Source organism: Apium graveolens, chromosome 11 (assembly GCF_009905375.1).
Source record: "Apium graveolens cultivar Ventura chromosome 11, ASM990537v1, whole genome shotgun sequence".
NCBI lineage: Eukaryota > Viridiplantae > Streptophyta > Magnoliopsida > Apiales > Apiaceae > Apium > Apium graveolens.
Window position 1 is genome coordinate 164,225,187 of NC_133657.1, and position 26,856 is coordinate 164,252,042.

At 35.1% G+C, this 26,856-nt stretch overlaps 1 protein-coding gene across 1 annotated transcript; it reads left to right on the forward strand.

Moving 5' to 3' along the window:
* Positions 1-2,488: 2,488 nt before the first annotated feature.
* On the forward strand, positions 2,489-25,593 carry LOC141697703 (kinesin-like protein KIN-7O). The gene is made up of 30 exons (XM_074502207.1): positions 2,489-2,728; positions 2,833-2,922; positions 2,995-3,113; positions 3,684-3,797; positions 3,897-3,978; positions 4,470-4,537; positions 4,618-4,689; positions 4,784-4,929; positions 5,018-5,120; positions 5,754-5,834; positions 6,016-6,084; positions 6,173-6,232; positions 6,308-6,469; positions 7,030-7,086; positions 7,297-7,536; positions 7,608-7,673; positions 7,814-7,972; positions 8,078-8,182; positions 8,947-9,027; positions 9,161-9,310; positions 10,156-10,269; positions 10,355-10,441; positions 10,535-10,738; positions 10,810-10,998; positions 12,035-12,241; positions 12,365-12,454; positions 13,228-13,368; positions 22,689-22,786; positions 24,547-24,709; positions 25,182-25,593. The coding sequence occupies exons 1-30, from the start codon at positions 2,605-2,607 to the stop codon at positions 25,404-25,406; spliced, it is 3,666 nt and encodes a 1,221-aa protein (XP_074358308.1). The 5' UTR covers positions 2,489-2,604; the 3' UTR covers positions 25,407-25,593.
* Positions 25,594-26,856: the final 1,263 nt, after the last annotated feature.

Consider the following 26,856-nt stretch of genomic DNA (forward strand, 5'->3'; position numbering starts at 1 on the left):
GTTAAAATCCATTCTTGTATGTTGATTTATGGAAAAACCCGAATGGATTCTTAGGAAAAAAAATGAATTAAGTGGATTGAATTGCTAAGTAAGAGTTGGATGCATGATAAAGATCAAGTAGTATTGTGTTCGAATTTTTGATGATTAAAAGAAGTTGATTTTGGCCCTTAACGTGGTTATAATTCGGATTTTTGATTAAAAAGGATAAGGCTAAAAGTGAATAAATGAATCTTGTGAATTTCATTAGTTGTGCATGAATGTGTGAGATTGAAATTGAATATATGTGAATGTGTTTTGTATGTATGGTTCGAATTAATGAGCAAAAGAAAATGAAATTAAGTTGATTGATATAAGTGATAGTACATACGTAAATGTTTGGTTGTAAATGGGTCTTGTACTCGTAAAAGAGAGTCGTGTTAGTGTGAATTGAGACATAGCCAAGGTCAAGCGAGTACGCTTTGATTGCTAAGTATATAAGGATTATGTTATGCGCTAAGTGCTATGTGCTTATATGTATAAACTATATTCGTATGCTCGAGTCAAAGATATAATCGAGTTATCGTATAGAGTGATCGTTCCGGGAACAAGAGTTGGGAATCTAATTAAGATTTTTGGTTTTATTGTAGATTCGGAGCGTGAGGGCATTCAGGCTAGGAAAGGAAATGATTTACTAGGTGGCAGTAGTTCAACCTTCAGGAAAGCAAATTCAGGCAAGTAACTCTGATTACTTGTGTAAATGATTATAAAGGAAATGTTGTTCGTACCATGTAGAGTATTGAACTGTTAAAATATGAAACCCTTGCTTTATGAAACCCTGATAATGATTTGAAGTACCCTTGTTCTTGATAACCTGTTATTGATAATCCTATTGATTTCACCCTTTGATAATTTGTCTTTCTGTTCAAGTTACCTATAAAGCCATGAATCATATTGAACCTCTTGATTATCTTGGTTAACTCTGTTTAATGATACCCTGTTTCTCTTGATCACCCTATTGATCCCTAATTAAATGCTGATCCTTCTAATTTAGTGCCTTGTTGTCCCTGATACAGAATTCTTGTGAATTGTTCCTTGCGTATCTTTGATTCACTCCCTGAACCTTGTTTCTTTAAAATCTGATTTAAGAATGAGTTTCGACTTGAAAGAGTCCGAATGATTTCAAATGCTTGGCAATGATAAAAATGGATTTTAGAAAACCTATTTGCTTTTCCAACTCAAGGTTTTCCAAATGGATTCCTGATGGATTGGATTGAGACGTAAGAGGCTAGTGGGACTAGTCCAGTCATGGTAAGAGGCTAGTGGGACTAGTCCAATTTAAGGCTGAAATTATGCCGATTGGTACCTTAAAGACCATAATGGAGGTCGATACGGGCTAATCACCCGTATATAATGAAATGGAAAGATAAAGTGATCCAATCAAGGGTTCTAAATGATTATTTAAAAAGGGAACTCAAACTTTTATTCAGTAAATTGATTTTTGGAAATGAAAATGGTTTATAATGCTTTGAAAAGAGTTGATTATGTTATTGTGGAGCTTAAAGCCCGAGAACCCTGATTCTTGAAATTGTTGATCATATGAATGATTCTATATCTTGAAATACTGTTGCTTTCCTCTATCGAAAGATTTATTTTGATCCTATAATGATTTGTGATGAATGTCGGCTTTCTTCCTGTTTCGAGTCTTGTTTCTTGAAAGCCCTACTATTCTTCAGATACCTTTCCTTATCCCAAAAAAAAAATGGAAATCTGCCACCTAGATTAAGTAAAGTAGAATGCCCTAGTTTGTTTAAAGTATATCGAGATTTAATATTGTAGAACTGCTATATAGTTACTTGCTGAGTTTTATACTCATTTATTTTGTCTTAATCCAACCATGACAGTTAAGCAAGAAGATGGCCAGGCTTAGGCGCACTGCTCGTAAGAGTGTACCTGGTGGTCCCTACCGTGTTGAGGGCTTCCGGTTGCTAGAGCAGGTAGTGGTTTGTATGAGTGAGCTCGCGCCTAGGAAGATGTGTATAAAGATACAATGGGTTATCTGTCGGTTCCCAGCCGGAATCGATACTGATTATTTAGTAATGTTTTTGGGTTTGTAAGTTATATTTTATGATTGATAGTTGTAATCTTGTCTCATACTTTATCCTGTTGATCCTGTTAGTAGTTAATCGGGGTTTATGAATATTTAATTATTAGATTAGAGGTGTGTGGGTCCTCATTTCCTAACCCCGAGATTGAGGGCGTCACAACAATATTTGGGAAGTAACCAAATTTTATACTGGATACGTGTTAAATACTTAAATATTTAAATTCTATTTAAATTTCAATATTTTACTGAGAATAAAATTTTAAAAACAATAAGTGGAGCCACAAGCCCACAATATAATATTACTTGAAATAAAATTGGGTAAAAAGGTAACCCTGGAGGCGGGAGCTCAGCGTATCATGTAAGATTTCATTATTTATGGGTACAAAATAATTTGGTAAAGCAGCACAAGGCGGGAAAATTAGCAATTGTCCATTTTCCCCCTTTTCTTCCTCCGAATAAACGAGGGGTTTCAAAATTCAACTCCATTTCTCCACACAAATTCAATCAAAACCAATCTTAAAATGCAGAGAATTAACGTGTCCGTAAGAGCACGCCCACTCTCCTCTGAAGATGCTAAGTCAAGTCCATGGACTATCTCCGGCAACTCCATTTTCACCTCTAATAACTCTTCCAAGTTCGATTTCGGTAACATTCTCCTTCACTTTACTCGTTATTTTATACTTACACTTTAATTGTATGTATATGTGTGTGTATTTTGTGAATCTGATGCGGAGTTTGGTGGATTTTAGATAGGATTTTCGGAGAGGATACGAAGACTGTTGAGGTTTATGAGTCTCGAACTAAGGATATTGTTGCTGCCGCTGTCCGTGGTTTTAACGGTCTGTTATGTATCTTTTGTAGATTTCGAGCTTTCGGTTTTTATTGTGTTGAGTTGTTTTGTGGTTATGTAGGGACTGTGTTTGCGTATGGACAAACGAATAGTGGAAAGACGCATACCATGCGTGGTTCGGTTGCGGAGCCTGGAGTTATTCCGCTTGCGGTTCATCATGTTTTTAATATTATACAAGAGGTGAGGTTTTAATTACAATTTTAAAATTTCTTTTTGTTGATTTATTATGTCCATGCCAAAGAAATGCATTGGTGTTGTCGGTTCATTTGCGTATTGGTGACACGTACAGTTTATGCGTTGAAATTGTTTATATGAATTACTAATTTGTTTGTGGAAATCCTCAATTATGGTGAAGGGAGTAATAATTCCTTACTTCTTAATTCATACAAGTTTGCTTTCTGGGTAATGACAAGTTTTATTTTGTTGTAAGTAATGGTACTTGCTCATATCGAGCTGGAGTTTTTTTTTCCTATTTTACAATTTATGATGTTACATAAATTAGAGAAGTGTTGTACCAATTAGTATATAGAGAGAATGGAAGAGTCTATAATTAGGAATTCTTCTGTCTAATGTTCATCCAGTTCTATACTCTATAATAACAATCAGTGAACTGTAAATGTTAACCGAGACTATACTCTAAAATGAGCAAACTTCTTGAAGTAGATGGTGTATGTGTTGGAATCCTAGTTCAATTTTACCTTAATATATATGTTCATTTTTTCATGTGCATGTGATCTTATATCTATTTAGGTAATGGATCGGGAGTTTCTATTACGTATGTCATACATGGAGATTTACAATGAGGAGATCAATGATTTATTGGTTCCTGAGCATAGGAAACTACAAATTCATGAGAGTAATGAGGTAATTTATGCATATCCATCTCTGTTGGTGAATTAGTATTTGTCGTGAATTAGTATTTATAACATTGGTATAAGTAGTTGCGGTTTATTCTACATGAAGCGAGGAATATTTGTGGCTGGTTTAAGAGAAGAAATTGTTGCCTCAGCAGAACAAGTCCTTGAACTTCTAGCTTTTGGAGAATGTAAGTACTTGGAACATCTCTCTCACTTGTTGGTGCGTTTTCTTTTGATGAGCTAGAAGTTAAAACTTAGAAGTCTGTACATAAAAGAGAAGACATAGTGTCTGAAAATATATCCAGAGTATTTTAAAGTTTTTATATGTTGTTATTAGTATTTATATGAGACATTTGGGTTCTTAAACTTTTTATACATTATATAAGTGTCAATATTAAAACATGAAAAATATTTTTTGGTACATTAGGGCAAGTTGAATTTGTATCAACTACTTTTTTATTTTGATAACTGAAAGAAGGTAATAATATTGCATATCTGTACTTGAAAAAATAGCAGATATACGGGATCTTATTCACGTGTTTTTATATGATGCAAGACTGCAAGTAAACAAATACTCACAATCACATCGTCTCGGTGTTGGTGTTACTTGTAAAATTTCATAGTATACCGACTTTACAATAAGTTTCTGATTTTTAAAAGTTTATTTAACATTTTGCAGCTCATCGTCATATTGGAGAAACAAATATGAATGTGTATAGTAGTCGATCTCATACAATTTTTCGAATGGTATGGTTAATATCCTTGGAAGTTCTAATATTACGGGGTTCAGTATCATGTATTTTTATTTGAATTTTCTGGTGGTATAGATAATTGAGAGCAAAGATGATAGTCAAGATGATGATACAGGGACCTGTGATGCAGTACGTGTATCTGTTCTGGTACGAGATCACCTCTAGCCTAATCTATGTCTCTGTTTACTCTGCCTAAACTCTTTAAGTTCATCACCTTGTTTTTTTAATGTTCATCAATTAGAATTTAGTGGATCTAGCTGGTTCAGAACGTGCTGCGAAGACTGGGGCTGAAGGTGTTCGCTTGAAAGAGGGTTCCCACATTAATAAAAGCCTGATGACTCTCGGTACTGTAATTAAAAAATTAAGTGAAGGTGCTGAAAGCCAGGGGTAGGTTTATGTGTCCACATCAAATACGTGTAGGTTTCACTTGGTGAAATTTCACTGATAATTTCACATCTCTGCTTATCTGATGCAGGAGTCACGTTCCCTATCGTGATAGCAAATTGACACGCATTTTGCAGCCTGCACTGGGTGGAAATGCAAACACTGCTATAATATGCAATATTACACTTGCACAGGTCGACACTTAATTTAGACGGTTGGATCTGATCTCAACTTTCTCTCGAATAGACGTGGTTATGAAATGCTCATATTATGGAATCTGATGGCTTGATTACCATAATTGGATTTCTATATTAATCGTTACATGTTTGTTTCTTACTTTCATCACTTCATTTTGTTAGTGTCTAATAAGGTTGATAGAGAACCTTTTTATGGCCATGTGCTGTTTTTTTGTCCCCTGTTGTGCGTGTTTAGTGTTTGTATGCGTATACATCAGGAAGTGGTTGTTGAAGCGTGTATATATTGGCTGTTGAAGCTGAATATGCAGATCTTTTGAAAATTGTGAAATGCAGTGCTTGTGCTAACTTGCTTTGATTCTGTTAGATTCCTGTAATATCTAAATATCCTGATGCCCAACATTATGTTTATTTTGCATATGTTGTTATTTTGAAGTGGTTCTCATGAATTTGAAAATATTTTCCTATGCCCAATTTTTTTGGATTTCTTGCCAGAAAATGAGATCTTGTCAGTATCTTACTCGAGTTTTCCTAGGTCCTCTAAAAGTTCTTTATGATACCTATCCACAGTTTTAATTAATTCAAGCTTCTTTCTTATACTTTCTCTTTACATTTTTATGACCTCATTTGCAGATTCATGCTGATGAGACCAAAAGTAGTCTCCAATTTGCAAGCCGAGCTTTGCGTGTCACAAATTGTGTTATAGTGAACGAGGTTCTGTTCTGATTAAAATATGCATTAATGCATGTAACATATAGTAATAATTTGATCACCTTATGATGTATTTCTAAAAGCCCATCTTGGTCTTTTTTGTATTATGCCCATCCGAAAGTACATCTTCTCTCCAATCACTTTCTTAGTTGAATTTTAACCCAGTTAACACATTCATGTCCAGATTCTGACAGATGCAGCGTTGTTAAAGCGACAAAAAAGAGAGATCGAGGAGCTTCGGGCCAAATTGCAGGTTGGGTATATCGACATAATTTATGTAATTTTGTCTAAACATAAATCTTGGTTTGGAAAAGAGCTAATTATCTTCTTTGTATTAAAAGGGATCTCACTCAGAACACTTTGAAGAGGAGATTCTTAATCTGCGCAACACCTTATTACAGGTTTGCTTATCTTGCTCTCTAGTTTACCATGAATGATTAAGTTTAAAAACATAAAACTGGCACATGTAATTGCAGACTGAGCTGGAGAGGGAGCGAATTGCCTTGGAGCTTGAGGAGGAAAAAAAAGCACAAGCAGAAAAGGAGAAGAGGTTGCTAGAGCAAGACAAAAAAATTAAGAACTTAAGCTCAATGGTGTTGTGTTCCAATAGGGATGATAACCCAGATCGTTACAAGAAGGTCTGCTTAATATGCATTCATTTTATTATTTTCACCTTTGGATTGCTATTGTACTTGCTACTATACTTGTATAAGTTTTACTATTTCACATATTTTAGAGTTGGGAAATGTTAAAGATACACTCAGTTTACATCAACGACTCTAATGTTTGAATGTCTTATAAACTGAATCATGGTGCATCAGGCATAAACCAATGACATTTTGTAGGATTACTTTTAGAAATGAATTGGATAACAGAAATCAGAGACATACGAGGCAAGGTGATATGTATGTCATATTCATTTTTTGTATGTTGTACTAGTGGTCTACTCCATACAAGTGCTTTACAACCTGACTTTGGCATGTTCTTGTATTCCCTTAGCCTCTTTACATTTCTCCCCATTTGAAAATCTAGTATATCTCGCCATCTCGGCATCGGATATACATATTTATAGTTAGCAGATTGTAATAATATTCAAACATTGCAAACACATAATAAAATCTACATTTATTATTGGATTTGGTTTTAACTACGATCCTCATGGTTAAGTGGTTCAAAACTTAAAGTTATACTGCTGCAGGAGAAGAGACGTGATACTTGGTGTCCTGGCAAATTTTCAAGGGAGACTGTAGGGGAGGTAATATCTTAATTTCTGCAACTCTATTTAACATTGTCAGACACGTAATGCTAATATTTTGATGGGAATTTATAAATATAGCATTGACTAGTAAGATTCATGATCAATTACTTACATAGAAGTGGCAGTAGAATTTAATTTTGTACAGTCAATAGTCTTCCTAGAAACCGTCTTGCTTTAGTGATAATCTGGCAGTCTTCTTTGTTTTAGCTGAACTCCTCTTCAGCCCTACAAAAGGATTCTGCTTCGAAACCAATGAGATCTGGACGCGACATGGGACCACTTCTACCTTTTGAAGAACTAGTAAATGAAGCTAGCACAGACGGTTCTTGCAAGGAAGAAAAAAATTGCAGTAATAAGACACAAGAAGACTGTGCTCTTCCTCAGCCACATGCCTTGCTGCATGTCACTAGTAGAAAAAAAGCAACCACAAAGAAGAAAACTTCTCTGGTATATTTTACTGGGCCTTTTCTAATTTCATTAAGAAACACATGCTCTAAAGTAATTTGTTGTTTTCACAGGAATGCACTGACTTGGAGCATATGCAAAAAGAATATGAAGATCTATTGTTACGATTTGAAACACAGGTTATATATTAATTCTTCTCTTGTTTTTTCCTTCTCCTTTTTCATTTTATGAAAAGTTTTGCCGATTATTATATTGTCAGTTCGTTAGAAAAAATATGGCAGATGAGATGAGATAATACCTAGTTACCTACTTGTTGCAGAAATCTACAAGTGATTTAAAAATTGCCTATTTGACAAGAAGGCTGGAAGAGGCTGGTTATATGGACAATACTGCAAATGAATCTATATTTCATGCAAATAAAAATGAGATATTAGATGAGTCTGAAGCTATCCTCGTGATTAAGCAACTTCAAGAAAAGGTTCACATCTTATTTTCCAAGGACATTCTTATTTCATTCTTTGGGGACCAAGCTAAACTGGTGTCTGCTGCTCATGTATGTGTATACTTGTGTTTTCTCTCGCAGATTAACATGCTGGAGATGGAAAAGTCCTCAAGTCAGCAAAATTTTGATTACATTGTTGAGTTAGTTACTGAGCAGCAGATCAGTGCAGATGTGAAATTTGAAGAGGTATCATAGTAGTTTATTTGTAGCATGTAATTCAGTAATTGTAAACTTGTCCAGTAATGACTATTGGTGTTAATTTGATTTGAAGTAAGAAGATAATATGAACCAAGTTACTGGATAGTCGTGCATTGTTGCTCTATCTAATTTATGATTTTAATCCAACCTCTCATGTCCCGATTTAGGGGTATATATAGACTGAAATATTGTCGTAAAGTCTGTTAATACCACTGATTTCACACCTTTACCCCCGTGTCAATTGTGTACTTTTTTCTATATGATGTGGCAATAAAATAAGTCTGTTATTGAAATTGTCTTCATATATTATCTTATGTCTTGTACTTAAACAAATAAAGATACCAATATATTATATAATATATATTATGATTATTTTATAGTTCTAGTAATACTCTAGAGTGCAATTTTCCGTTTCATTTGTCTTTTGGGAAGGAGGGGTGCTGGTTTTGGTTTAATTAATTGCAAAATAAATTGGGACATGTGGTCTCCCAAAATGTTTCCATGTATCTTACAGGAGGTACTGAAATATGACATTGACTATGTAGCAACTTAAATGGAATAACCTTAGCAGATGACTGACCTTTGATCCATCTCATAGTTGTTGAACTTCCTACTTCACCTTTTTTCTTCTCATTGTATAATCTCCTTTTGTTTCATGTGGGGTTTTCACCACTTGTCTTTTAATCATAAGCAAGCACGAAGGCCTAACAACTGTATCCATGGTGTGTACTGGTGTTTTTTCTTCTTTCTAGATCTCTGAAGAGCTTCAGAATGCAAAGGAGGAGGCCAAGGTGGCTCGTGAATCAGTAACTTCTGTGGAATCCTTCACTCGTGTATGTGCTGTATGCATTATCTGCAGAGTTACAGAGTTACTGAACATCATATAATCTGTTCAGTCCTGCCAGATTCTTACATAGTTTTTGGTTCAAGCTATGGAATCCTCATATACTTCCTTGCTTAATTTAGGACAAAGTTTCCGAGTATTATTCCAAGCCATCAAAGGAAGTACAAGAAATTGTAGATGAAATTCAAAATTCAAGAAATAGCATAGAGGCCATCTTCGCAGTTGTAAATGAACTTTTTAAAAGTTCCTCTGCCATGCTAACCTGTTTCGCTGTGAGTATTATTCAACCACCTCCACACAACTTATTAATATATTTTTGTTTTTGATTCTATAGTTGTATTTACTTTCTGATTTTAATAGAAACGTACTAAAATGTATTTATAGCGTTTTCTGAGTGCAGCATTCTATCATTCATAGGGCACACGCAAGATGTGTCATTGTATACTTTTAAAATGAATGATAGCAAACCAAGTTAACTCGTGCTGTGTAAATTTAAAGCCTGAAGTTGATGTATAAAGCAGTAATGAAGTGAGAGTTCAGGAACATTTGCAGGAGTTTGTCGCAACATCTTAGAGAATGAGAATCTGAGGATAAAAAAGCATGTTTAGTTGTTTACACATCAAACATGTATTCTTAGTTTTCTAATCATTAGATACAATTCAATTTCAAACCAGAGATTATGTTTCCTGATGAAATTCTAGAATTCAAGGGAATCTGACATTTTATACATTTAAATATATATACTACTAAATTTTGGTACTAATTATACGCGTGCGCACACACAGACACGTATATATACAATTACATATCAGAATTCAGAGGTATATATTAGCACACATCCATTCTTATCTTCTACTTAAAAAGCTAAAATATCCCCTAGATATAAGAATACATAAATCTGGATTTGAGGACTCACTGGGATTTGGAGATTTGGACACCTGCAAAAGAATATTTGCCTTATTATTTTTCGCTAATTTAGGATTTGCCATGTTAATGCTTCTAATGTATTTACAGGTATCAGTGGCTGTTTGGCGTTCACTTTTGTATTTACACCATTTCTATTAGATTTCTGGTCTCTTACACAAGTAAATCTAGTATTTTCATCCTTTTACTTTAGGATCTAAAGTGTCAAGCTTCCGAGGACAATTCTCTACTTAAAGCAATGGTCTGTGATCATACAAAATTATGGAGTTGCATGAAAAACAAAATTAGTGAACTCGAGAAGGAAAAGGTGGGTATATTTTACATGTGATTATCCCTAGTTTTTTTTTTCCTATTAATATTCAGGAGTTTTTGATTTATTGATTGTTATGAAGATTCATCTGCATAATCAATCCATGGATCACCAAAAAAGGATAGAAGAGTTGAGCCTTGATGTCGAAAATTCAGTAAAAGCCTTTGACGTGAGTTACTACTGCATCTTTGTTTAGTCCATATTAATTATCTCTATTGATTCTCTTGTTGTATTTTTTTTATATATATGACTTGTCTTGCAGGAGCTTTTAGAACAACGAGAATCTGAAAAATGTGGGTTGCTTTCCGAAATTCAAGCTCTCGAGAAGGACATGTTGTCTTTGTCATCTTCTTCATTGGCCAAGGAAAAAGAAATTATGCGGAAAGATTTTGAGAAAACAAAAGCAAAGTTGAAAGAGACAGAATCCAAACTTAGGAACACGATACAGGAGAAGACAAAATTGGAGGTTTCATTAGAAACTAATTTTTGTTGCATAGTTACAATATCCTCAACTACAAGGCAATATCTTGTTTGCAGGGTGAAAAGGCATGTGCTGAGAGAGAAATGAAGAAGTTACATGCGCAGAAGATTATTCTTGAGCGCGATATTAGTAAACAAGGTCAAATATCAGAGAGAAGGCGTGATTCGGCGGTCGACAGGAGGTCAAGTATTTTTGATCCCAAAAGAACAAAGGGGCTTTCCATTGCCTTTGACCAGAGTATGCAGGTATATATATATATATCTTGCTTATTTTAAAATTACTAAGACTGCAGTTCTCCTGCATCATTTTCCAATTATTTATAATGTCACTGAAGCACACAATATATGCGGACATAATCCATTTATTCCTTGTTCAAGAAGTATCAGCACAGAGTAATAAAAGCATTCGTGTCCTCTTGTCTACCTTTAAACTCCTATTGCACACAATCAAGGATATTAATAAAGAATAGGGGACTATCCCCTATGAAGCATCAGCATAGAGTGATACAAGCAAATCACTTGCATTTATGTCCTTTTGGATTGCTTTACTCCCATTGCTCACAGAGATACATTTTTTCTTTATTAGGTTTTATGAAATTATTAATGCTTTCCCATTATATACTATTAAATAGTAGATTTTCTAGTTACGCCATCTGTTACTAACTAATTTGATTTATATTTCTGAAATACTATACTATCATTGTTTAAACTGAGACTAATGTGATATAAATGAAAATCTGATTATGTAAAACATCTTTAATTATAAAAAAGAAATTCTAATTTTGAAAGGTACAAGGTTAGTATAAGCTTATGTTATATTTTAGAATTGGTGTTACTTTACTGTACTATCTGTGAGCTCTGTTGCATTTATTTCGATGAAGCTGAAAACGCCTGCTTTATCTGCTCTAGATAGGCTTCATTTTTTATGTCTCAAATCATCTTTTACTAGTTCTATTTTTCAGATTGTTTTTTTCCGGAAAAGTACCCACAAGTCTGCATCGCTGACGCACAATCACTAATTGTTTTGAAAAAACCAGTCATCACAACCAGTATATATGTCATGCTCGACAGCTGTTATGCTTTGTTTCTGCTCTGTTATCCTAAGACTTGCCTGAACAAAAATACATGGTCGGATATGATTTCTTTATGCAGGGTTTTTAAATCCCTCCCTTAATCAATCCTCTGCCGGGTTGCAATTTCATCCGTTTCGTTACTACATTACTAATTCTGTTGGCACCTGGCCCTCAATACTCATTATATGTTTGTTCTTCTTGTAATTAAGGAGGATTACAAAAACCTGGAAGTTCTAGCTTTTGAAATGGAGACAACTATTGCTTCCCTGGAAGAAGAATTGGCTAGTGCACATGCAGAGAAGGAACAAGCCACATCTACAATTGAAAGTTTGGACATAGAAATGCAGAGTCTATCAGACAAACTAATGGTGTCAAACTCAGAACTTGTCGTATATAAGGAAGCAGTTTCAACTCTTGTAAGAATTTGTTTTCTCAAAATCTTGCTATGTTTACGCTCTAAACATTTTTCTTCCTTATATAAGGGTACATACTGACAGTGGAAACAAAATTGATATGCCAAATGGTTACTTTTGATCTAGATTTCAGATTTAGAAGAATCTAAATCTCACAATCAGAAACTCGAATGCTCTCTCAGGATGTTAGTTGAAGAAAAGGAAGAGTTAGCAACGGTATGTGTATTGACATGTTTTGAATTTATATTAATACACACTGTACTATCTTGGGAATGGGGGATAGCTGACTTTATACATGACTAAATAGAGATAAAGGCCCGTGAATCAATTCTTTTATGGAACCCTTCACTGAATTTTTGGCCTGTCCTTTTTCTACCATTTGTCGTCTCCTGAATTTTTAATACAACAATATACCTGATTCGTCATTCTAAGTAATAGATTAGGGATATGCACCCCACCAGCAATGGTTTTTTTAAAAAACTTTTTTCTCTCCGTTTCAATGAAATTCCTTTTTTTTTTTCAATTTGAGTTAGCACTGGTTTTGTATAGTGTGCAAACTGTTGTTATAATTGTTAGTACTGCTCCAGTATTCAAAGAAGTGATCGGATTAAGGACTATACACTTCAGTATAGAATTTATAATGTAATATATATGACACCTTTACAGCATAGGACAGTGATAGAATATATGATTGGCCGTTCTTCCCTCTTACCTTTTATTATTTCCTTCTGATTTTACTCGTTCCATTCTCTTCACCCCAACCAAACACAACAAGAAAATCATATTACTTCATGTCCTTTTGTATGAAAGCATAGGGGACTGTTCTTTTTTTCCCGGCACTCTTTATAATTTTCTTTTGAATTGTGATCCAAGTATATGTGCTCTATAATATATCATAATGAAGTGGCTTAGATGGTAAAAGCTGTCAAACTCGAAAAAAAGATCAATGTTGCAATATGTATTCAATCTATCTGGCACATTTATTTCAGCAACTTACGGAAGCCCTTTTGGCAATGGAAGAGGTAAAGGCAATAAGGTCTTCTGTTGAGAAAGCTTCGATTCAATCCATTAAGGAAGCATCTGAGTCTCAAAATGCCAAGATTTCATTGTTATCTAGTGAAGTATCACAGGTAATAATGTGTATTTCCTTGCTGTATTTTGTAAGAATACAAGCATTTCATTACCTAAACAACTAATTTGTGGATTCTCGAAGATAATTATCTGTTCTATTTTTTATATATGATGTAGTCATACACATAGGGGCTGGAGGGTAATGACATCTGAGATAGAATACTAGCACTCAATAAAATCAAATAGCAGATTTAATTTTATAAAAAAAAACACAGTAAGGTGTGCACTCCAATGTGCCAAACTCTCGGTCTTACAAGGATTTATAACAAACTACGATGAACAAGGATAGTAAACAGATAACATGAGCGTTCGAGAGGCTCAGACTCTCCCAATAACTAAATAAAACCAAACATTCGATAACCCTAAATTGCCAGCCTCCTGTCCCTTTTGTTCCTCTTCTTCTGTTCTGTTTTTACTCTTTTACCCTTGCTCGCTGCTTTGACCCATTTGTCCTTCTCTGTTAGTTGTTCTTCCTCTTTTGCCCCTGCTGTTACGTCTTGTATACACGTGGACAATTGGGTGTGTTACATTACCCCTCTCCCAGAGACTCACCTTGTCCTCAAGGTGAAATTCTGGGAACCTCTGAGTGATTAACTCGCTATCCTCCCATGTTGCTTCAACTGCAGGAAGTCCGTGCCACTGAATCAACACTTCCTTCTTCACATCAGTCCCTTGTCCTTGACCCTCTCTAATCCCCAAGAGCAATTCTGGTTCCATTATAAACTCCAAATCAGGTGATAATTGTGGGGGAATCATTGTCGTCACAGCAGCAGCGCCAACATGCCTTTTGAGCTGTGACACGTGAAAAACAGGATGGAGTCTGCTAGTAGAGGACAACTGTAGTTCATAAGCCACCTTGCCAATTTTCTTAATAATCGAATACGGCCCAAAGAATCTGGGAGATACTTTCTCATTTGGGCGTGTGGCCAAAGTACGTTGACGGTATGGCTGGAGCTTTAGATAGACATTATCCCCCACCTCAAAGGTCTCCTCTCTTCGATGAATATCAGCCATTTGTTTCATCCGCTGTTGTGCTTTAATCAAATTGTAGCGGAGTTCATCGAGGGTTGCATCCCTTTCCTGGAGCCATTCATCCAAGCTATCCACCTGTGTTTGTCCACGACTGCCTCTAGTTATATGTGGAGGTTCCCTCCCATACAAGACTTGGAATGGACTCATTTTTGTGGATGTATGGGGTGCAGTATTATAAGAAAATTCTGCCCAATGAAGCCAGTGTGCCCATGTCTTGGGTTTCCCAGCTACAAAACATCGCAAGAAGGTCTCGACCCACTTATTAACAATTTCTGATTGCCCATCCGTTTGCGGGTGATACGCCGTACTTCGTTTTAGCTCCGTTCCTTGTAACATGAATAACTCACACCAAAAATGGCTCAAGAAAATTTTGTCCCTATCTGACACAATCGACTTTGGGAACCCATGGAGTTTAACTACCTGTTGTATATATATTTCAGCTACTGACGTGGCAGTGAACGGATGCCGGATAAAGTGCCCATACTTAGATAGTCTATCTACTACAACAAGGATTACGTTAAATCCCTTCGAAACTGGCAAGCCCTCTATAAAGTCCATTGTTACATCCTGCCACACCTGTTCTGGTAGAGGTAAGGGTTGCAATAACCCGGAAGGTGAACGCTGGGACTGTTTGTTTTGTTCGCAGACTTGACAACATTGCACGTGTTGCTGCACATCTTTCCGCATTCCTCCCCAAAACCAATCCTTGGCGATGCGTAAATATGTTTTTAACTCTCCGCCATGCCCCCCAACCACCGAATCATGGTATTGTCTCAGTAGTATGCCCACAAACTTAGATCGACGAGGAATTACTAACCTGTCATTGTACATTAGTCTGTCTTCCTGTACTCGAAACTTGGACTTTTCCTGAGTAACTAGGGCTGTAATTTGAGCCGAGCTTTTTTGAGCTCGACTCGAACTCGACTCGATTAACTCGGCTCGACTCGACTCGAACTCGTTATCGAGCTCGAGCTCGAACAAGATTTTAGGCTCGATTAAAAACTCGAGCCGAGCCGGGTTTTTTTGAACTCGACTCGAACTCGGTTAATTTTTTTATATTTTATTAATATTTTTATTTTTTATATATGTTATTACTTATGTTATTAATATTACTTATATTTTTCTATATTTTTATTTTTTTCCATTAATATAACTTGATGCTATTTTTATTTGTTATTTACATGATTAATGATATTTTATTTTACTTATATTATTAATATGACTTATATCTTTTTTTCTGGATATGTATATATATTTTGATATTGGTAGTGCTTTGTCACTTTGTGTATATTTGAGGGCACCCCTTCCATAATTTAAATATTTTTTTAATTTTTCTCAATATATATGTAATTGTGTTATTCCATTATACATATAAATTATAAAATATTTTAGCTACCAACATTATAAAGCCTTCTTTATTGCTATTGTACACAAAATAGGGCTAATATGATTATAAAAAAACATTTTAATTTCATTAAAGCGTATCATTTATAAATACTTGTTGACTCAGATTTCTTGTCATACTAATTTTTTTAAGTAAATTTCTGGTCACATTTTTAGTCTATCAATTTTTCATGTAACATTTATTTTGTTTGAAACTAAGATTTGAACTGAATTAGATTTTTATTGCATCAATTATTAATATTTTATAGAAAAATAAGAATTTATTAATTTGAAAGAGTAAAACAAAAAAGAATCAAGTTGGAGTTGAAGCAAGTAAAATTGTTATCGAGTTTTGTTTTATTTTATTTTAAAATAAAAAGGACAGTTATGAATTTTACATCAAATAATCTATTCAATATAGGGTTTCTATTTTTTTGTTTAAATCATGAATCTATAGAATATTCCTTTATTTTAGATTCAACAGTTATCATTTATTTCAAAATCTAACGGTCCTTTATAGTAATAATGTATTACTAATATTTTATTATAAATTCGATTCATACTTTTGATAGTTGTCTAAATTCTAATTGAGATGTCAACTAATTAGAGCTAAATTTACAATTTAGTGATAAGTTAATAGGTATATTATACAACTATGATATAAATTACATCAAAAAAAGTTTTATTATGATGTATTGCTATTAATTAAAATTAGTATTTTTATAATTGTTATTTATTAATGATTTAATGTCTATTGCGTACTTTTGTTTTAAAAAAGATAAAAATTACTTTTCTCCCCCGAGTCCCGACAATAATAAAATTATCATTTTACTTTATTTATCATATATATAAGATATACAATATACAATATATAAAAATAAATACATTTTTAAGAAAATGAAGATAGAGTTAAACAAAATTAATAAAATAGATGATTTGAAAAATTATACTAACCGGTGTTGTTATTTATTTCTAGTTTATACACGTATTTGAATATGTTGCTAGATTTACCTCAGAACACATGTATGTTATTTTGAACATTTATTTATAGTTATTAATAGTGAAACTAATATTTTTAAATTATAAGTTAAAATTTCAAAAAAGAAATATTTTTACGAAGGTAAAAATAAAACTCGAATAACTCGATAAGAACCCGATAACTCGAAAACATGTTAAAAACTCGATAAACTCGATAAGGACTCGATAACTCGAAAATATGTGAAAAAACTCGATAAACTCGAAAACTCGTTAAAAACTCGTTAAAAACTCGTTAAAAACTCGTTAAAAACTCGTTAAGTTCGAAAACTCGCGAACTGCTCGAACTCGGCTCGTGTATTACCCGAGTCGAGCTCGAACACACAATTCAGGCTCGATTATTTTCAGGCTCGACTCGACTCGATAAAAAAAAGCTCGAACTCGACTGTAAAAAACTCGAACTCGGCTCGAATTACAGCCCTATGAGTAACATTTTCCACATGGCTCAGGATTTTTTGTAACTCTTCACTAGCAACAATTTCCTTATACAATTCACCCCAATCAATAAGATTTGTGGAGATCAAAGCTCGTAACTCTCCTTCGCCATCTTGTTTTCTGGAAAGAGCGTCTACTACCCGATTTGCCACCCCAGGCTTAAATTGGACCTCAAAGTTAAAACCCAGTAATTTTCGCACCCACTTCTGATAATCTGGGTTAATCTCTCTCTGCTGCAACAAGTATTTTAGGCTCTGTTGGTCCGTTCTAACCACAAATTTCCTGCCCAACAAGTAATGCTTCCACTTCACTATTGCGAGGCATATTGCCATCAATTCTTTCTCGTATATGGATTTTTGCTTTGCCACGATGCTCAACAATTTACTAAAGAATGCTATAGGCCTATTTGATTGCATCAAGACGACCCCCTCCTTGGAAAGGTATGTCTCTAGATTCGGAAGCATCTGCCTCCACAATAAAATCTTGCATAAAATCTGGAAGAATGAGCACGGGTGGGTTTATCATAGCATTTTTGAGACGCTGGAACGCCTCTGTAGCTTGCTGTGTCCATCCAAAATTATCTTTTTTCAACTGGTCTGTCAAGGGTTGTGCGATTTGTGCATAATTCGCAATAAATTTCCGGTAATAGCCGGTCAACCCCAGAAATCCACGGAGTTCTTTCAGGTTTGATGGTTGCTGCCAATCTACCATGGCCTGTACTTTTGACATGTCCACTGCTACTCCCTCCCGGGATATCATATGCCCCAAATAAGATATGGTAGACTTACCAAATTCACATTTCTTTAAGTTTGCATACAACCGCTGCTCCTGTAGTTTGCTCAAAACCAATTCCAGATGCTCCCTATGCTCTCCTTCAGATTTACTATAAATTAAGATGTCATCGAAGAAGACCAATACAAACTTTCGCAAAAAAAGTCTAAACACATCGTTCATAAGAGATTGGAAGGTGGCGGGGGCGTTCGTGAGACCGAACGGCATCACCAAAAACTCGTAGTGTCCATCATGCGTTCTAAATGCGGTTTTATGCACATCCTCCTTCTTTACCAAAATTTGATGGTATCCCGCCTTCAAATCCAGCTTGGTAAACACCCTAGACCCGTGCAATTCGTCCAATAACTCATCTATAACCGGAATAGGATACTTGTCCGGAATAGTCTCCTTGTTTAAAGCCCGATAATCCACACAAAATCTCCACGAGCCGTCCTTCTTTACTAATAAAACCGGGCTTGAAAATGCACTTTTGGATGGTTGAATAATCCCTGCCTCAAGCATCTCCTTGATTAACCTTTCAATCTCATCTTTCTGAATTTGGGGATATCTATACGGCCTGATCCCGACTGGGTTGCTGTCCATTTTTAATGTCATATGGTGCTCGTGTCCTCTTGATGGTGGCAAGCCTTTGGGTTCTGCAAAAACGCCCTGATAGTGCTTAATTACTGGCTGCAAACCCACTGGAATTTGTTCCATTCTCTCATTGACAGCTCCTAGTTGCCTTTCCACTACCTCCACCTTGTTACTTTCTATCAAAAAACCATTTCCTTCCTTTCGTAAACATTTGATCATCGCCTTCAGTGTTATTTTTGATCGAACCAGCGAAGGGTCACCCACTAGAGTGACCTTACTGCCCCCCATTTCAAACTTCATGACTTGAGTTCGCCAATTTGTAACCATCGGGCCTAATGTCTCCAACCACTGAATACCGAGTATAACATCCGTAGACCCCAACTCTAGAGGCAAGAAATCATCACATACTACTACACAATCAGCCAAATGCACACTCAATTTTCTACAAACTCCGGTACCCTTAACCATCTCGCCGTTTCCCAGGGCTACCCTAAAACAACCGGTTGAATCAGTGGGAATATCAAGCAATTTAACCAACAAAAGGGATATAAAATTATGTGTCGCTCCCGGGTCAATTAAGACTACCACCTCCTTATTATCAATTCTGCCCCGGAGCTTCATTGTTTTAGGATTAGATAAACCTATGACCGAGTTTAGATACCTCTGTGGTGATTTCCTCGGTTGGTGACATTGGTGGGTCTGAGCTGCCTCCATCAGTAGCATCCTCGTCCTCTTCATCCACCAAAATCACACTTAACTCCTTTCTCCTGCACCTATGCCCCAATGACCATTTTTCATTACATCGGAAACAAATGCCTTTAGCACGCTTCTCTTGTAATTCTTTATCTGTTAGCCTTCGAAATTCAGACCCCGTTTTAGCATGGCTGGTAGGATTAATGGATTTAGGAAAACTCACCGACGCTTGAGACTCCGAGACATTTGAGCTCCAACTCCTGGTCGTGGTTGGGCTGATCACAGACCCCTGAGTTGACCCTGCACCTCCACGACTATATCCATTTGAATACCCTGTTTTAATCGATCCCAAGGAATGTCTCCTGCCAATGGACACCTTATTTCTTTCCTCGATTTTGAGAGCCATTTCCATTGCCTGTTCGAGATTAATCGGATTCAAGACCCTCACCTCCACCCTTATATCTTCTTTCAGTCCATTAAGAAATTGCCCCAACAGTATTTGTTCCGATATGTGGTCCAAGGGAGCTACGGTTTCAATAAAACGACGCCTATATTCATTCACCGTACCCAACTGAGTCGTTGCAAGCCATTGCTCGTAGAGTGAACCTCCTTCGGTAGGCCTAAACTGCCTTAGAATAAATGTTTTCAGATCTGACCACAAGCGGATAAGGCGGCGTTTTTGCTCCCATTGATACCATCGTAATGCATCATCTTCTAGTGCCACCGCTACTGACTCCAACATTTCATCTTCAGTTAGGTGGTAAAAGGAAAAATAGTGCTCTACCCTTAGGATCCATCCATCTGGATTATTACCGTCGAAAATAGGCATGTCTAATTTCCGGTATCTCCAGTTGCCCGGACCTCCTCCTGACCCCCCGCCTCCATAACCAGTGAAGCTACCAAACCCTCCTGAGCCACCTGGTTGTACATCCTTATTAACTCCTTGGTCCACTCTCCCACCTCCTAATCCACTTCCTCCCCCAATTAGTGTCGCCGATGAAGAACCCCCATTCACCACACTCCTCTCTCCTTTATCCCTCGTTAGGCTGTTTTGATTGGCTATCCCTATCATAGCAGATCTGATTTCAGAGTGAAATCTGAGCTGGTCAGTACGAATCATGTTTATCAATTGCTCATTATGTTCACGAGATCGATTAATTCTCCCCTCGAGTTTCTCCGATAACGCCTCTATCTCCTCCCCTTGCCTTCGACTCGCCGCTTCCTCCCCTTTCAACAACAACTCCGTTAGTGATTGCTTCATCGCTGCTTCAACTGCTTTTGCTACCATCTCTGCCATTTTCTTCTCAACCGCGGCTGCCTTCTCTTCAATTAGATCTAGTCGCTGTGCTGTAGTCGGTGGTCCCATCGGAGCGAAGGGCTCTGATACCACTTGAGATAGAATACTAGCACTCAATAAAATCAAATAGCAGATTTAATTTTATAAAAAAAAACACAGCAAGGTGTGCACTCCAATGTGCCAAACTCCCGGTCTTACAAGGATTTATAACAAACTACGATGAACAAGGATAGTAAACAGATAACATGAGCGTTCGAGAGGCTCAGACTCTCCCAATAACTAAATAAAGCCAAACATTCGATAACCCAAAATTGCCAGCCTCCTGTCCCTTTTGTTCCTCTTCTTCTGTTCTGTTTTTACTCTTTTACCCTTGCTCACTGCTTTGACCCATTTGTCCTTCTCTGTTAGTTGTTCTTCCTCTTTTGCCCCTGCTGTTACGTCTTGTATACACGTGGACAATTGGGTGTGTTACAACATCCTGTTAATTAGAGCCTGTTCTGTTAATTAGAGCCTGTTTGACTAGGTTTAAAAAAATTATGTATTACTTAAAGTTGCTTAATGTGGAAAAAAGTCAAATTTTACTGTTTGGGTGATTTTATTATTTTGTGTAATTTATTTGTTACTAAAATTATAAAAATGAAATTAATTTATAAGAGTTGTACGTGTATATTATAATATTAACTTTTGTCAAATAAAATTACAAAAAGATACGGAGTAATAAATTAGTTGAAAAAAGTACCTCTTATCAACTTTTGGCTTTAGGGCCGTTTTTTAAACTTTTAGTCACTTTTTGACTTGCTACACAAAATCACTTTAAGCCGGAGCTTTTAGCCTCCCCCCCAAAGCCAAATATCCTCAGTTTGTACAACTGAGGATAAAAAGATATCAAAATCTAGGCATGCCAGGAAGTCTAGTCTTTCTGGATTGTTATGTCATTCCCATTCAGTCTTTAGACATTAGTTAGTGAAGCTCTATGAAGGCCCCATACAGGATCGGGCTAAATTGAAAATGGGGGAACGACTAGATGTGCAAATAGAAAGTAAAAAAGGATTGGCTGCTTCAAGGTTCATTTTGATGTTTTTTAGTACTTTGTAACTGGTGTTTTGATGAATAACTTGATTTCAAAGTAAGACGTAAATGTTATGTCAATATGTATATATTGTGTCGTAGTCACATTCTATCAAGTTCGAATGATTCTGTCACTTGATGGTATTTTATTAGATTTGTATAAGGTAAAAACAAAAAGACGAAATATGGAGGATTCGTGGCAAAGGCTCATCCCCCATTCCTTCCCTTTATGACAAGTTTATGGTTTTGAATGCTGACACTATCTTCCCATATACTTGAAAAGAAACTATGTAAGTTACAAGGAAACGAAAATGATATATGTAACCCTAGATCACACATTTTGTAGAAACTAAATCTTCAATATATTTTAAGTTTTCTCTAATCAGAAATATCTTAGACTACTGTAGTATAGTGTAGTTTGAAGACAGTTGAGCCAGCTTTTCATGTGAAGCACGCTACTTATAATGGGAAAAATTATAAATCACACAAGTTGTAGTATATAAAATCTAAATGATATCATTTAGCAAATGTCTGTTCAGTCTGTTAAACAATATATAGTCCATTTAAAGGCTTCCTCTTCGAGTCCCTCTACACCCATTTGTTTAATTTTATTGTTTGTACGTCTGTTTGGTTCAAAAGATTAATTGGGAGGCCTTAATTGGAACCTGTAGTATAATTTATACATTCACTGTTTCACCTCCAAAAGAGGTATCTGATGAACGCCTACAACATTGTTGAGCAAGATAACCAGTTGTTATTTTTATTAAATTCTACTTATGGTGCGAAGAGAGCACTTCCATGCTTAAAAAAAATGGTGGGTTTACTGTCTAAAAGAGCATTGGTGAAGCTACAGGAACATCTCATATTTTTAAAATTTAAAATGAATTGAAAAAGGTTTCTTGTACATCTATTTATTTTTATGATACCAACAATTTTACCTTTTAGAAGTACGTAATGAATACATTATTCATCTATCTTCCTGCTTCAGTGATAAATATGTTAAATGTGAAGGTGAGAAGTGAATTGGAGTCATCCAGAGAAGAATACAAGGTCCTTATGGACAGGTTGTTAGCTTCTGAAAAGAATGCTGAATCGGAGAAGTCCTGGAGGTATTTTATAGTTCTAATTATGTTTGTGTGCAATTTTTTATAATTTCTAATCAATGGCTATTGATGTAAAATACATATCTTAATGCCTAAATGAACTGAAAAAAATTCACTGTGACATGTAATCAGTGCCAGGCAATCTGCCGTTATCTTTGTATATATTATTTTCCCACCATTGAACTTTCCGATATTTCCTGGGGAAAAACCTCTCCCATCTATTATGTTGTTAGGACCAAAATGTTTTGAGTTATAGAGTGTGGAGTTGCTGCCGCTCCATTCAAAAAAGTTAGAGAAGCGGCATGTATTTGGTAGCTATGTTACTCTGATTCTTCTGTTTAGGTGGTTGTACCTGTGTTGGACAGTTGGACACGAACTTATTTCGTGTCAGCTCCATTAACTAAAATGTGGACACTTTGATCAATTTAAAGATCAATATGATTATAGTTACAATTCAAAATAAATATGTGAAAAGAAAGAATGAGATAAATTTAGGGAAGATGCATAATTTGCAAAGTCCTTTTGGAAATCAAGTTTAATCTCAGTTCTATTGTTACTTTTTACTAAGATATCTAACTTACCATACTTGTTTATTAATATAATATGTTTTGATATGTATCCATGTCCAAAAATAGGACAGTGTCCCCAATCTTTGGACTTTTCAATTCTGACACTAGGATATGTGTTGTGTTCTACACTCTGTACCCAAATCAGAGTAACATAATAGTCTGGTGGTTGGTTAATAAAATAACCCTGCCATACTTTCTGGGTATATTCACGGGTATTTTGCCTGAATGGTTAGATAAATAACTACAATGGTTAGATAAATAACTACAAGATCTTAGTTGATTTCAGTATATTTATGACAAGCGCTAAAGCTATTTTTAAGCCCGAAGTCAAGCTAAGCTCTGAGTTTGAATTCTTTCCATAAAAGTCAATAAACAAATATTAGAACACAACACCAGCAAGGAGGATTTTAGAGTATTCTAGAAGAAGATAATTGGAGAACTACCGCAATCTAAAGGCATTGATTTTTATGTTTCTTTTATTATTTTAAAAACAGAAGTCTTTTATTGACTACACACTAGTAAACTTGTTTGTTTGTTTGTCTTGGCCAAAATTATTTTCTTCCCCACTGTACTAATATATATGATATTTAATTATTGAATATGCGTCTGTTGAAATTTTGTATATAATTATTTAGTGAACTTCTCTTGGATGAAGCGAGCTCTTTGCTCTGAGCTTGAGCTCTATGAGGCCTCCTGTGCTCTTCGCTTTAATAAATTAGATTTTCACTAGTGGGCAATATCCCGAGGTCATGTACACACTGTATCTTCGTGTTCCGTTCTTTAGTATTTTGAAGATTTTTATCTCCCTCTGCCCTAAAACCTTTCAAATATATTATATGTCCGCAATCAAAGGTAATCTTTATTCTTTAGTGTACCACCTAATAACACATCTTAGAAGACTATTACGTTCGTAACCCATAACCATAATCAATTCCTTTGATTGTATTAATAAGCATAAGAATAAGACAAATCGAACTATAAGATGCATAAGACTTGATGAAGATTGGCCTAAGTTCTGCTAGCCAGTTATAAATACCTTAATCTGTAAATTAAGATGTATGATACCAGGCTGATGCTAAATTTGATGGATCTCATTGAATGCCACATCTTGATTGTAATATTAGCTTCAAATATAACTTAATGAAGTAAGGTCAAGTACATAAATTCATTTATAATAATCTGTTTTTTTTGCTACAGCATGGAGAAGTGTCAAGAGAACGAGAGACTAAGAGATGACTTGAAAGTGGCTATTGATTTTAAAAAATCCCAAGAGGCAAATTTCTCCCAGCTATCAAAGTTGAAATCAGATATTGACGAGTTGAAGAAGAAGCTTACTTGCCTGGAAACTGAAAAGCATACAGTAAGTGCCAGTGTTCGGCACAGGTTTATCTGTAATTTTATGTTACTGTCTTAAATTGGTTTATGTGCTATTTTCTCATCTTTCTAATAAAGAATGGGTGGTGATAATACAACAATGTACATTACTACCGGTAACAATTTTTCAGTGGAGGATGCAACATCATTGCATTCTGCATTGTGAAAGTTCTATTAGTTTAATTGCAATACTTACATAATTTGAACCTTTTCTAGTTTTCTCAAAAAAAAATTATGCATTTCTTCTGGATTTGTTTTTTCTGTTATTTTCTAGTTGACTGGCATGGGCTTCTATAACAGTGATTGATTTACACGTTATGTTAGCTTGATGTCAAATATGCTCTTACTTCTATGGTCCTTGGTAATCATAAATTCATTGCTAAGGCTTTAATTTTTCTTTAAATTGGGTATGTAAAGTTAATTCATCCTCATCTAGCACTTTTTTCATGCTTTAACAGGATCAAATCAGTAACAGAACAGAGAAGGCGAAACTTAGAATGAGGCTTCGAGGGACACAACATAAGTTGGAGGCTGCTCTTTTTAGACACAGCGAGGCTGTGGAGGAGTTGGATCTCATGAATAGGAACTATGAAGCAGCTTCTCAGAAGTTGAAGGACAAGTTGTCTTTATATTGCACTGAGGTCCTCGCTCTCAAGAAGCAGCTTGCTGCAAAGGGACACTGAGTGGTAGGAGATGCAAACCACTCGAGGGTGATGTAAATTGTAATGGTAATTGTCCAACATGTGGTGGAAGTATTATACTAGGTTAAGGATTTACATATCCATAGCCATAAAAGATACATGTGGCAAATTTGTATTTAATGTTTATTCTTATTTTGCAAAATAACTTAATCTTTCGAGACGACCACAATGCAGTGTTTGGTTTTGAGACAACTCTGAGACGAATATTGAGAGTTGAGACCATATTTGCGGTAAATAAAAAGGAACATAGTTGTTCACATGAAATTTGACGTGATTAAAAATGTAAATGAAACTAGTGTTGCTGAGTAATAAAGCTGTGTTTAAGTGTGCAGTCTTGAGCATTCATAAGACATTAGTTGGCTTAAATGAGGGAAATGCTATGTTCAAGGACTTGCAATCACCATGCTTATAATGCTACCCTAATTTCTTTGCAGAAATGTTATATGGAATTTTGGCAATAGAACTGTACTTTCTTGCATAGCTGAAGAGTTGATGTGTTGAATTGAACAAAGATTATCTAGAAACTCGTCATAAAACCACACGATTAAAGGCTTGTTTGGGGTTTTTAAAAAGGGTAAATTATAACTTAAAGTTAAAAATTATCTTATAAGTTATATTAACCTCGTAATTTATAAGTTATTTAGTTGTTTGGATAATTTTAAGTATAAGTTATTTATAGGTTGATAAGGCATTTGGTAAATCATAACTTATAAATTATATTTTTTAGAAACAAAAATTAAAATGAAAAAGATAACTAAACATCATATTAAAGTTTTAAATAAACAAATTTCATATCTTGAAAATTTCATCAAATTAAAATTGAAAAGTTTTTTTTTAAATATTCCTCCAAAAATATTTTTTGCAAAAATACTATGTTTTTTTAAAAAAATTGATATAACTAGGTGCGTATCCCATTAATTTTGGTTATAACATATTTTTTGCAAGTATTTTCAGAATATATTAAAATTACAAAAAAATTAAAAAAGTAAGTATTTTTGATATTTTATTTAAAAATATTTCAAATAAGTCAAAAAATTTAATTAGTACAATTTAAAAAATAAATAAATTAAAAATTAAAAATGAAATGAGAACGTGAAAAATAAAAAATACTTTAATATTCTACTTTATGCCATAATTAAGTCACAAATATAAGCCTTATAAATTTTAGCCAAACAGTACAATAGACTCTGATTCATCATTCAAGGCCAATGAATGCCACATATGATGAAACAAACAGGCACAAAGTAACTTGCAGCAATCTGAACAGTGAATCGGATAAATGTGGAAAAAAATCATAACTCATAACACTTTGGAACTATGCCTTCTCATCCCGGCAAATTGTGTCGACACAACCGTAGTGCCTCACAGAAATTGTAATTTACTAATTTCCGTTCGTTTATTACTTACCAAATTTTTTGATTTGGACTTTCTG